The sequence below is a fragment of the Palaemon carinicauda genome, chromosome 7, assembly GCF_036898095.1.
Source record: "Palaemon carinicauda isolate YSFRI2023 chromosome 7, ASM3689809v2, whole genome shotgun sequence".
NCBI classification, from domain to species: domain Eukaryota; kingdom Metazoa; phylum Arthropoda; class Malacostraca; order Decapoda; family Palaemonidae; genus Palaemon; species Palaemon carinicauda.
In genome coordinates, this window is record NC_090731.1 from 137,518,758 (window position 1) to 137,532,472 (window position 13,715).

At 43.9% G+C, this 13,715-nt stretch overlaps 1 protein-coding gene across 2 annotated transcripts in view; it reads left to right on the forward strand.

Moving 5' to 3' along the window:
- Positions 1–11,050, forward strand: part of LOC137644033 (zinc finger and SCAN domain-containing protein 2-like) — a 156,286-nt gene extending 145,236 nt beyond the window's left edge. For both annotated transcript variants that reach the window (XM_068376925.1, XM_068376924.1), the window contains exon 2: positions 8,136–11,050. In XM_068376925.1, coding sequence (XP_068233026.1) covers positions 8,658–10,490 — 1,833 coding nt within the window. In that variant the 5' untranslated portion in view covers positions 8,136–8,657 and the 3' untranslated portion in view covers positions 10,491–11,050. The remainder of the gene's footprint in view (positions 1–8,135) is intronic.
- The last annotated feature ends 2,665 nt before the right edge of the window (positions 11,051–13,715 follow it).

Sequence of the window (13,715 nt, forward strand, 5' to 3'; positions counted from 1 at the left end):
ATTGGATATGTCTTAGAACTCATACTTATCTTCGAGTTCCTACGTAAAGACAAGCCACTAGTTTCTCTCACACAAGCTTCGACAGGCTGCTATCATGTGATACCTTGTAACTACTTTGATTTTAGTGAGGGTAGGGTTCCTACTAATTAGATAAAAAATCAATTAGAGAGAACCTCAGGTCATAACCAAGGCCAGTTGGTGGGACTGAATCCCTCCTAAGAGTAAGTCACCCTATAAATAGCTAAAGGTTTGTATCTTTGTCAGAACAAATAACAAATTTGGAAACAATTTGTATTTTTCATAACATACAAACCTAGAGCTATTTATACAAATTGGCATGCCATCCCCTAGAAGTCCTGCCAGAAAGCAAAAGTTGTTACTCAACCAACAGGTGTGAGTGAGTGGGGTAGCCGGTCTACCCCACCCCCCTTCCGCTAACTAGCGGATGGGGGTAGTTATCCCTCACTAAAATTGTCTAGGCTAGTTTTCAGCATTGCCAAAAGTAATACCCTATAAATAGCTCCAGGTTTTTATGTTAGGAAAAATACAAATTGTTTCCAAATTTGTTATTTTAAATTCTCTAGTAAATTATTATGCATCAGATCTTTTTCCTTAAATTCATTTGTTCCATAACTGGAATACAAACCACGCTATTTAATAGGGGTATTACTTTCGGTGTTGCTGAAATGACGAGCCATTAATTTTTTTAAGAGGGTTAACTACCCACACCACTAGTTAGTGGGGGCTAGGGAGGGTAGCTTGCTACAGCTCCCCCTCACACACCTGTGTTTGAGCTCACTTTGCTTTCGGCTCGGATGGTGAACGGACGTTGCAGTTCTTGATCCTCGCCGAATATTGGCAGCCATTAATGACTTTTGTTTTTTCTTTTCTCTTAGTCTGTGTGTGTGTGAAGTTGACTTCTGTGACCTTCTCCATCTGCCCTTGTGGGACATATATGTCGGCGGTGGAGACTAATCCTCACACCCTTTGTCCTGCCTGCAGAGGTCAACGGTGTGATAGTGTTAATAAGTGTAGTGAGTGTAGGGATTGGTCTTCCTCCCAGTGGGAGAGGTTTGCATGACGGCGGAAGAAGAAGTCCAAGCGGGATATTTCTCCTTCAAAGGTTTCTTTGAAGAAAGAAAAACCCAAGGCCTCTTCTTCCGTCGCCCAACTCTCCTCCGAAGCTCCTACTCGTTCGGTGTCTTACGAGAGACCATCGAGTAATTGCGTGGACCAAGTTATTATTGGCCAACCCCGGGTCTCGAGAGATGATGTTGCTTCCCCTAGCGAAGCAGCCCCACCTCTCCCCCTGGGTGAGGCCTTGTCACTAACTCCCCTCTTACAGATATAGTCTTCCTTGGGGCTTACGGGTCCGCCCTCCAAGGAAGCCTTGCTGCAGTTCATCCGCATGGGTGCTTCTGTTAAGCAATCATCGTCGCTGTCAGAGCTAGATCCCCTGGCCCTTGTCGACGTTGTTGTGTCAGAGGTGTCTCATGCAGTTTCATCCATCTCCTCTGCCACTCAAGACTCTACAGCGGTTGCTGCTGACTTAGTTTCCCATGTTCCTGGTCATCCTCCGAGGGGGAAATTTAAGTTCAACGTCTGTCTCTCCTGCAAGTGTTTCTCTCCCTCGGGGGAGTTCACTTATAGAGACTCCACTTCGGAGGACTGCTGCGGCGCTCGGTGAGCTTGCTGATCCAACGGTCCCCAGAGGGGGCATCCGTCGGAACCTTAGAGGTCTCCTTTCACCAGCGAGGAAGAGGCGCCTCTTTGGTTCATCGTCGTCACTGCAGTCCCCTGCAGAGGAGTCTCCGCTGTATTCAGACCTTCTTACATCGACCATCACTGCACCTGCAACCAGTTTTGTGACTTCGGTCCTGGACCTCTCTGCCGATCGTTCGTGATCCCCTTCGGTGGATGGTCGCCCTTACAAAGAGCACGCCGACCATCCATCCCCCAGACCTGCCAACCTACCATCACCATTCCTGTCACCGGTAGAGCCCACTGTAGCTCGACCAAAGTGCGCAGCTGCACGCCATTACTCTGCAGCTCGTCATCTGTCAGACCTTCAGCGCTCACCAGCAGCTCATCACTCTACAGCCCTTCGGCGCGTCCCTTCACCTGCTCGCCCTCACAGAAGGCAGGAGTCTCATGCACTTGCGCGCCAACGTTCGCCTGCACGTTAGCGCTCTCCTGCGCGCCACGTGCCCACGTTCGCCTGCGCGCGCCACGTGCCCACGTTCGCCTGCGCGCCCTACGCGCACACGCCCAGGGTCGCCCATGCGCCAGCGCACCACAGCGCTCTTGTGCTCTCCTGCTCGCCCATGATCTCCTGCGCGCCAGCACCCTCCTGCGCCCACGATCTCTTACGCACCAACGCTCACCTACGCGCCAGCGCTCTCCTACGCACTCTGTGCATCATTCATCGCCCGCGCGCCAACAAATGCCTGCATGCCATCATTCTCCGGCACACAACACTGTAGGTGAGACAGCAATCACATTGCAGTCCTCACTTACGCGCTAACTCTCACCAGCGCGCCGGCGCTCTCCTGAACATTCGCGCTCACTTGCGTGCCAACTATTCTCCCCCGCGCGAGCTCGCGCACCAACAAGCACGGGCGCAGGATCTACACCCGGCAAGGTCGCCATAGCCTCATTCCCCTCCCCGCAAAATGCATACCAGCGCGCACTGAGGGAGAAGGGAAACAAAAACAAGCAGAGGGGTTCAGGATCCCTAAACGACCATCTAAATCAGACCCATCTATTACAGTAACTCCTCGTAGGGAACTTTCGGTCCCTTTCCCTTCAGGGGGATCTGTCTTACAGTGCATCCGTCAGTCAGCATCCTTGGTTCAGTGCCTTAGTCAGAGCCATAACACAGGCTTTCAAGCCAGTCCTGTCTGATCGCTCATCAGAGCAACCTATAGCTCTAGATTTAAGACACGGAACCATGGCTTCCTCTACCCCTTTGAAGAGGAAAAGGGGAGTTTCTGATGCGGTCACTTCCCCAAGGGCGAAGCTGACTTTGTGCAGACCATCAAGACAAGTTCCTCCAGTTTCTCAGAGAGACTCTCCCTCCCTGTCGGACGAAGACCTTCCGTCACCAAGGGAACCACGCGAGGAGAGACACTCTCCATCGCACCAATGGAGGAAACCTCTCTCCACGCGGAGAGTTCCCCGCAATCTGAGACCAGGAGGGACATGACACACAGGTCTTCGATGTTGGAGTCTTATCTCCTTCCTTGGGAGGAGTCCAAAGACTCCAAAACTCTGCCAAAGTCCTCCACTAGGGCTAGAACGAAGACAGCCAGCCACTCAGGGAATGTCCACGACTCACCCTAAGAAGAGCTCTTGGGGACAGAAGGAGACTTCGCTGCCAGTCCCACATCAGGAGGAGACCAACAAGAATCAGAGCATGCATTCTGGCAGGTTCTGACTCTAATGAGGGTTCTCAATGGGTTTTCCGATCCGGAGATACCCCCCTCGAGAGGGCAAAGACATGGTCTTAGACCGCGTCTTTGGTACTCAGAAACCCTCAAAGACCAGTGCAGCCCTACACTGGTCTCAAGGGGTGAAGAGTACCAGGGACAAGATCTCCCAAAAGCTCTCCGAGGTTGCCTCCTCCAACCGTGCCGGCGCTACGAACAAGCTCCTCCCACCTCCTCGCGTACAGCAAAGGAGGTACTTTGAGATTCTGGAGGAACCCAGTTCAGCTCTTCCTCTTCACCACTCTCTGGAAGAGCTAACCAGGGGAGTCCCTCTTGAGAGACTCTCCTGCCGGCAGGTCTCGTTCTCGGCAACCGAGATCATTAACCAGGAAAAGGTCACCAAATATGCGATGCAAGCTACTTCGTGGCTGGACATCTGGTTAGAGACCTTAGGTATCCTGATACGATCCGAGGATTTTTCCAAGGATCGTGCCCGGAAAGCTATGGAGACCTTCTTACTCTCAGGCACACGCACGACCAAGTTTCTTACCCACCAAGTCTCGAACTTGTGGGCAAACACCATCTTGAAACGTCGAGATGCATTGTCTGAGAGGTTCCACTAACAGATCCCAAGCGTCGAGATAAATAGGCTCAGACATTCCTCCCTAGAGGGGTCCCATTTGTTTGAGCCTTAGGACGTGGAACTTGCTGCTGAAAGGTGGAGGAAGTCTCATCGAGACTCCCTCCTCCATAGGGCTTTAACAACTAAGCTCTGTAAACCTCCAGCACTCCAGCAGTCCCGTCCAAGCAAGACTGCGACGACAACGAAAACAACAGCGAAGACAATTGTGTCTAAGCCCTTTCTTGTCAAGGACAGGAAAGGCAAAAAGTCCTCCAGGGCAGGAAAGAATCCTAGAGGGAGCCGCCGAGGCCACAAACGCTAGGATAGGCACTCTCCCTGCGTTTCCACCAGTCGGGGATGCCTACAAAGTTGCACAGACAGGTGGAAGCAACTCGGGGCCGATTCCTGGACAATCTCCGTGATGCGTCTAGGATATCACGTCCCGTTCGTAACATTTCTACCTCTCCTTACCAGGAATCCAGTGTCATTAGACTCCCTTGCCATGGGATTGGCAAGGGGGCAAACCCTTTGGAGGAGAAATCCAGACCCTGCTGAAGAAGGGCGCTCTCCAAGAGGTCCTCGACGGGTCCCTAGTCTTCTTCAGTCGACTTTCTTGCAAGAAAGGCATCTGGAGGCTGGAGACCAGTCATCGACCTCTCAGCCCTGAACAAGTTTGTCAAACAAACTCCGTTCAGCATGGAGACGGCAGACACGGTCAGACTAGCAGTAAGACCTCAAGACTTCATGTGAACACTGGACCTAAAGGACGCGTACTTCCAGATCCCAGTCCATCCGAGATTCAGCCTTTTTAACAGAAAATACCAGTTCAAGGTTCTTTGCTTCGGTCTTTCCACAGCACCACAACTTTTCACCAGAGTGTTTGCCCTAGTGTCATCTTGGGCACACAGGATTGGCATCCGTCTCCTCCATTATCTGGACGACTGGCTAATCCTAGCAGACTCAGTGTCAACCCTTCTTTAACACCGTGACAAACTTCTGAGACTTTGCCATGATCTGGGGCTCATGGTAAATCTCGAGAAGTCTTCTCTGCTTCCTACACAGAGACTGGTATACTTAGGCATGATCATAGACACCAATCTCCACAAAGCCTTCCCATGAGACAACAGGATAACAAGGCTGAGAAAGGTCGCAAGACCTTTTCTCAGACGAGAAAAACTTCCAGCCCAATCGTGGTTACGTCTCCTCGGTCACCTTTCATCGTTGGCCCGTCTAGTTCCCAATGCTCGCCTCAGGATGAGATCCCTCCAGTGGCAATGTAACCCCTGGGGGAATGAAGCTACCGACTCCCCGGACATCTGGATCCCCATGGGATCAGCGGAACTGACAGACCTCCAGTGGTGGGTGACAGTCGAGAATATACGAAAGGGAGTGGACCTTCTCGTCCTCCCCCGGATTTGATGCTTTTCTCAGACGCTTCAAAAAAAGGATGGGGGCCCCACGTGCTGCACCACACGACCTCAGGCCTCTGGTCAGAGTCAGAAAAGTACCTCCACATTAATCTCCTAGAGATGAAGGCCGTCTTTCTGGCCCTTCAACAGTTCCAACAGTTCCTGGCAGGCCACTCAGTGATGGTGATGAACGACAACACCATAGTAGTGACTTACATCAACAAGCAAGGAGGTACTTTTTTGCAGTACAGTAACTATCCCATCTAGCAGTAGAGATAATGAAATGGGCCGAAATCCACTCGATACCACTATCGGCACACTTCATTCCAGGCAAAAGGAATGTGCTTGCCAACAACCTGAGCAGAGCATCTCAGATAGTGAGTACCGAATGGTCTTTGGATCATCTAGTAGCCAAAAAAGTCCTGACTTTGTGAGGTTCTGTTGACCTCTTCGAAACGGCCCTGAACTTCAGGCTCCCGCTGTATTGTTCCCCAGTCCCCTACCCCAAGGCTCTCTGGCAAGATGCTTTCCAATAACGGTGGGACAACATCGGCGTTTAAGCCTTTTCCCCGTTCTGTCTGATGAGGAGGGTACTCAACAAGACCAGAACATCAGTCAACCTTTCAATGACCCTCATAGCTCCGCTGTTGCATCACGCAAAATGGTTTCCGGACCTTCTGCAACTCCTAACGGAGCCACCAAAAGAACTCCCTCCACGACACAATCTACTCAAACAACCACATGTCAACATATTCCACAAAGCCGTAGCTTCGCTATGACTTCATGCCTGGAGACTATCCAGCATCTCCTCTCTGAGAGAGGATTTTCACAACAAGTTGCCTTTAGGATGTCTGGATACCTGCGTAGTCATCAGCAGCAGTCTACCAGGCAAAGTGGAAAGTCTTTTGTGGTTGGTGTCATGGAAGGGGTATCTTTCCTCTCGATGCCACTATTCCAGCAATAGCAGAGTTCCTCGTGTATTTGCGTTAAGAAATGCGCCTTTCAGTCTCGGCAGTGAAAGGCTATCGCTCAGTCTTAAGCCTAGCCTTCAGACTGAAAGGAATGGATATTTTTTCATCGCTAGAACTTTCTTTACTCATACGGAGTTATGAACTTACCTGCCCCCAGTCAGAAGTAAGACCTCCCCCATGGAACGTTGTTTGAGTTCTCAGGTCTCCCAAGAGACCTCCCTATGAACCATTATGCCAGGCAACCGATCGCCACCTGACCTGGAAGACGGTGTTCCTGCTAGCTTTGGCTTCGGCCAAGCAAGTCTGTGAACTTCATGATCTCTCATACGACATCGCTCATTCAAGGGGATGGGGAGAGTAACGTTCAGTTTCCTCCCTGAGTTTATTGCTAAGACTCAGAACCCGGGAGTAGTGGATCCACGATTCAACTCCTTCCGGATTTCTAGTCTCCGTACTGTAACAGAAGATCCAGACCATCTCTTACTATGCCCAGTGAGGAATTTGAGGCTTCAGCCCATCCTCATGTGCCTGCACTATTCATCAGCACAGGAAGGACCAAGAGGAGGGTCACCAAGAACACCATCTCAGCATGGATTCACAAGGTCATAGACCATGCACTGAATCAAGACCCTCCTCCGTCACGTCCCCCCAGAGCTCATGATGTCAGGGGCATAGCTACTTCCCTGGCATTCAAGAGAAACTATTCAGTGACGCAGGTTCTTCAAGCTGGGGTGTGGAAGCGTCAGACCACGTTCATATCCCACTACCTGCAAGACGTGACCCACAGGAGACTCGATACGTTCTCTGTCGGTCCTGTGGTGGCTGCAAAACAGCTGGTTTAAAAACTCAAGCTCCTTATTGGACAAGTAGCAGAAGGTTGAGGGCATTGTTACCCGGTTTTAGTCTGCGTGAATGAAAAGGTTTGACTGGCCCTTATTCTTTTCTTCATTCTCCCCTCTCTTGGGGAAACCAGCATCCTGGGTTCTCTGCATAGCTGACCTCAAACCACTACAGGTAAACCATGTTTCCTTGTGTACCTAGTATTAAGATTAATACTGTTGCGTCCCCATACCCTGAAGAGGTGGTATTGGGAAAGTCTTGGTTACACAGCTTTTCCCTCTAAAGAACTCGGAATAACTTTACCAGGACAGTCACACTTCTATGTACCTCAACACACAGCTTGCGTAGGCCGCGAACCTTGTAGCAAAGTTTTAGCGAGGCGCAGGGACTCCTTATTTCTTGAGTACTGATACATTCAGATAAGGAGCCCCCGGGTAAAAGCCAAAAGCCAGATTGGCTGGGACGTCCACCCTTCCTAATAGGGGAGTCACCCCTATTAAATAGCATGGTTTGTATTCCAGTTACGGAACAAATGACAAATTCGTAGATAATTGTATTTTTCCTAACTATACAAACCTTAGTTATTTAAGCAAACTTACCTGCCAGCCCCATCCCCCTTGAAGTCTTACCTCCAAGGAAAGTGAGCTCAATCACAGGTGTGTGAGGGGGAGCGGTAGCAAGCTAGCCTCCCTAACCCCCGCTAACTAGCGGTGTGAGTTGTTAACCCTCGTTAAAAATTAATGACTCATCATTTCAGCTATGCCGAAAGTAATACCCCTATTAAATAGCTAAGGTTTGTATAGTTAGGAAAAATACAAATTATCTACGAATTTGTCGTGTTATATAAACTTCTGTTTTTCCGCAGATGTTAATACAACTTGCACAATGGACGTTACCTTTGCTGCAACATTCCAAGAGGCAGAGCATCACTAGTCCCCTTATTGAAGGTCACATTGGTTATACTCTATCACAAGTTTTATATTCTCTACTTTGTAGCACTTAATCTTTTTTGGGTTTTCTATTCAGGAGTATAACATACCCTGTAATTACTTTGAAGCTGTTTATTGAGTATCTGAAAGTTATTGATTAATTTTTATTGACTACGTGCTATATAAATGTTTAACATTTATGCATTTAATAAGGAGTGGAAAAGGCTATGGCAATTAATTGTTTTCCCAAGAAGTATTTAATAAGTGTAAAGATTAGGTTAACTTAATTGTATTTTTAATGTTACTGTATATAGCACAGTATTGGCTTAGTAGGTTTACAAAACCTACAACAATTAGTTATTTCAATGTTATTTGTCATTGATTAAATTGTTATTAAAATTCTGTTTTTATATACAGTATTGAGCTAGATCATTTTAACTTTTATATACCCCTCCAAAATGGATTTATCTTGGAAGCGAAATGTAGATGATACCAATGGTGCTAATGCTGGTGAGGGATGCCCTGTAAAATTTCATAAAGAACAAGAATATTCACCAGTTGATAAAAGCAGGTATGAAGAATTTCCTTCAGAATCAATAGGGACGAGGACTCCTGTTACAAAATACTTTGAAAAAGGTGACTCTTTGGATCAGGAAGCTAACAGAGGGTGCTCTTCTAAAATTGAAAATTTCGGTCATCAAGGATATATTTCTGTTACAAATGATAACAGACAAGATAGCCTAGGAGTAAAGAAAAGAATCTCTCTAAAAAAATCAAGCAGAAGTGGCATATGGGCAGCAGCACTACCTAGTGATACAGAATCAACTCCTTCAGAAAATGAAGAAGAAAACTTAGATTCACTAGGTAATGAGGGAGAAAAGAATGATCATCATAGAATTTATCTAAATGAAACTGAAAATGATGGCGATGATGAAAATAGTGACAATATCCAGGATGATGATGATGATGATGATAAAGCTGACAATGGAAACTCACATATTAATGAGGTCGGTATGGATTGTGTTGAACCTTCAACAACTGACTGTAAAGAAAGCCCCTATTTCACTTCTAGTTATACAGCCAAAGAGTGTTTCATCTGTAAAATTTGTGATAAAATGTTTGCTGACAGAAACTTTTATAGAAAGCACATGCAACAATGCCACTCTGAAAAGCATAAATGTCCAATCTGTTGTAGAACATACTCAAGGGTAAGTTCATTAAAGGTACACATGAAAGTCCTTCACACAAATGAAAAGCCTTATTTGTGTGACATTTGTGGACAGTCATTTGGTTGGGCTGGAGCTTTAAGTAAACACATGGGAAGCCATTCTCAGTTGAAACTGTTTACTTGTGAAAAGTGTGGTAAAAGTTTTGCCAATTCATGGAATTTGAAGTCACATGCTGTTGTACATGATGAAGAAAAGCCCTACCAATGTGAGGAATGTGGTCGAAAATTCCTTCGTCTTAATACATTACGTTACCATCAGAGAACTCATACAAATGAGCGCCCATATCAATGTGACGTGTGTGGAAGAACCTTCACTCAGCCTAATAGCTTAAAGACACATCAAAAAGTACATTCTATACATTCAACAAATGATCCACCTGCTGAAGAGAAGATTAAGAAGTATGGCTGTGAACTTTGTGGACGCATGTTTGCTTTAAAAAACACCTTAAATGTTCATATGATGCGGCATAAGGGAGAGAGGCCTCATAAATGTCTCATTTGCCAAAAGAGTTTTACCCAATCAAGTACCTTGAATATTCACATGCGAACTCACACTGGAGATAAACCATATGCATGTGATGTTTGCGGCATGCACTTTGCCTACAATTATGCACTCCAGAAACATGTTTCAAAACACGTCGAAATGGGAGAAGTAGGGGAGGTAAAACAAGAAAATTTGGAATTTGATAATGATGGTGCCAACATACAGGGGAATGTAGATGATGATGTGGTAAAACAAGAAAATTTAGAATATGATAATGATGGGGCCAACATACAGGAGAATTCAGATGATGATGAAACTATTGCTGCAAATCAGGCAGCAGTAGAAGAAATAAAATTGAAGATTTTACAGACACTTTCCCGAGCAAAAACTGAGGGAGGTGTGTTAGATGATGGTCATGATGATAATCGAGAGGATTCTAGCAAAAATAATGATGTTGATAAAGGTAAAGATGTGAACGTTTTGCAGACTGAGATTAAAGAAAAAAGAAAAAAAGTAACACCCAATGACTTCTTAGCTGTTTTTCAATCTTCTTTTCAAAATGTCCATCACAGTGAATAGGCTTGGATATTAATGTTTATAGGCAGTTCTTAGCACTCTACTGTACTGTAAGCATCATCCTCTTCAGTCATGTATTAGATTCCAAAACAGTATTAAACTTGCCTGTTGTGTACACTTTCCATGTTAAAGCACATTATTTTAAATGGAATGAAAGGTATAATAAATGATTGAGGATGTACATCCTGCTGTAGATAGACATTTACTGTTTTGTAGCGAATTTGAAATTGTATTAATGATATTTTTGGTAGTGGTTATAATTAGGCTGGAATACTGTACTGTTTTATCATGACGTAAAACTTTTTCTTGCCTAATTTTTAATACATTTTATTATATAACACCATTACTCCTTAAATACATTGTGGTGCTGTAAATAGCATACATGTGTAAGTTGCCCGGATTCTACTACACTACAAATGCCAAATTAGCCTCAAATAGTGGTTTTACTGGTACATGTAAGTAGGTTGCTGTACTGTTTTGGTATGTAGATAATTTTTAATAAGTTCCAAGCATTATCCTTCAGCATTTATATCTTTCCTTGTTAGTATTTCTAGAATAAATATGAAAAGTGATGACAAACATTATCACTGCAACCTCTATTGAACTACTGACTAGGATAAATGGTGGTGGTATTCTTTGCACTTATATTGTACTTCGTTACATATGCAGAAAGTGTACGAGAAGAAGAGAGCATGGTCTGTAATTAATTCTATAAGTCTTAGATGTATTTCATTATGCAAGTAAAGAGTGTTTTATTAATTTTATTGCACAGGGTAAGTACAACCTACATGGGATTCTTGGTAATTTTAGGATTGGTGGACTTGAAATTTATATATCTGTCTGAAAACATTCTTTTGCGTAAATTTTATTCTATCAGCGCTTTTTGAACTTAGTTCTGTCACCCGATAAAAAAGGTATACCAAGTCATCTGTTGGTGTAACTTAACAGAATTGTAAACAGAGATAGCAAGTAACAAGGCCTCTTGAGATAGACCTGAGTTCATCTTTTAATATACTGTCATCATCATCATCTCCTATGCCTATTGACACAAAGGGCCTCAATTAGATTCTGCCAGTTGTTTATACCTTGAGCTTTTAAATCAATACTTCTCCATTCATCATCATCTACTTCACACTTCATAGTCCTCAGCCATGTAGGCCTGGGTCTTCCAAGTCTTCTAGTGCCTTGTGGAGCTCAGTTGAAAATATGGTGAACTAATTTCTCTTGGGGAGTGGGAAGAAGAAACCAAACTATCTCCATCTACCTGTCACCATAATCTCAACCACATATGGAACTTGAGTAATCTCTCTTTTAGTTTCATTTCTAATCCTGTCCTGCCATTTAACTCCCAATATTCTTCTGAGGGCTTTGTTCTCTAATCTACAAAATCTGTTGGATATGGTTTTTTTTTTTTTTTTGTCTTACCACGACTCATCTCCATACAGTAACACGGATCTCACTAAACTATAATTTCAGGCGATTTGATTTCCAAATTTTACATATCCTAGTCATTGTCTGATTTGCTTTTTTCAATCTTTCATTAAACTCCAATTCTAAAGACCCTGTTGGTGCCCTTGGGCTTATAGCATCTGGTTTTTCCATCTAGGGTTTTAGCTTAGCAAGTAATGATAATAATAATAATAATAATAATAATAATAATAATGATAATAATAACAGGTATTAGAGATCATGGCTTCTAAATATTTAAATGATTCTACTTCATTAATCCTTTCTCTTTCCAATGATATTTCATCTTCCATATCATAATCTGTTCTAATCATCTTTATCTTTTTTTCTGTTTATCTTGAGCCCAACCTCATGTGATATTTCATGCATTCTTGTGAGCAAACATTGCAAATCCTTTGGTGTTCCGCTAATAAGAACAGCATCATCAGCATACTCTAGGTCAGCTAATTTCCTATTACCAATGTAGTTCAATCCTTATTCACCATCCCCAACTGTTATATGCATTACAAAATCCATGAGGAGGATAAATAGCATAGATGACAACACATTCCCCTAGAGTACTTTACTGTTCACTGGAAATCCATATGATGGGAGTCCACCAACATTAACCTCACATTTCCAATGCTCATAAAGACTTAATAAAATTTACATATTTAAGAGGGCCTCCATATTAATGCAGGACTCTCCATAAAATTGGCCAGTGCACACTATCAAAGGCTTTTGATACTGTATTGGAAATATTGTGTGGTCTTGGTTCAAAATACCTGGTCATTAACTCAAATAAAAGTCAACAGAGCAAAATTTTGGGTAAGTTAGCTGTTTGGGAGTTTGCTTAAGGTTATCCTACTATTTTTTTTCCTTTTACATAGAAATCTCTTGAGCGATTGATTTTTTTCTGCAGCCTCACTTGACATAACTTTTCAGTTATATTTTGGCTGCCATTTTCCTTCTTGTGTAGATGTCTCTTAAGCATTTTCTGACAAAAGTTGAAGCTTTTCCATCTAAGTCTTCATTAACAAATATTGCTTAAATCCAATTAATGTACATTAATTTGATGATTCAAGTTACTCAAAAGAGTGATTAAGGTTGTGTCTGAGCAATCTAGATGTACTGGAAAAATAGTGTGTTTCCTTTTATGTTGACTTTGATTATTGATTATTTGCTCTTTTTTGCAAAGGATTTGCCAGAACTTACTGGATCATTCATGCCTGACCCTAGTCACTTTCAGTGTTGCTTCTGTGCTTTGAAGGGATACTATATGCTCAATTTATAGCATTTTAGTCTCCCTGTTTGAGAATCCTGCATATTTGTAATATTTACACTTTCATCTGCAGTACTGTTTTCTGCTCCAGATGTAATGACCTATTCATTGGGGTATCTTAAGGACAATGTATCCTACCTACCCTGCAAACTTCAGGTTACAACTCTTGTTTTCTTGCCTTTTTATAGACTTCTGAACTGTTTTCAGCTGAGGATTATCTTGATACACTTTGTTCCTGCTGCTTTTTCACTTGAAGTAGTCATAAATCTGGTAAAAGAAAGCCCTGTGGTTTCACCTCCTGACTGTAGACATTGCTGGAGAGTGAAATAGGAATTCTTCTGCAAATTTTTATCAGGACTTGACCATATTTTGTGGGTTGATATTGGTGACTTCTTTGTGTCTATACTGAGGTAAGTTTATATCTGTATTGTAATGAGTTGTTATTACTTTCTAACTTCCTTAGTACCAAAGCTCTACAGCACAACTAGCTTGATCCAACA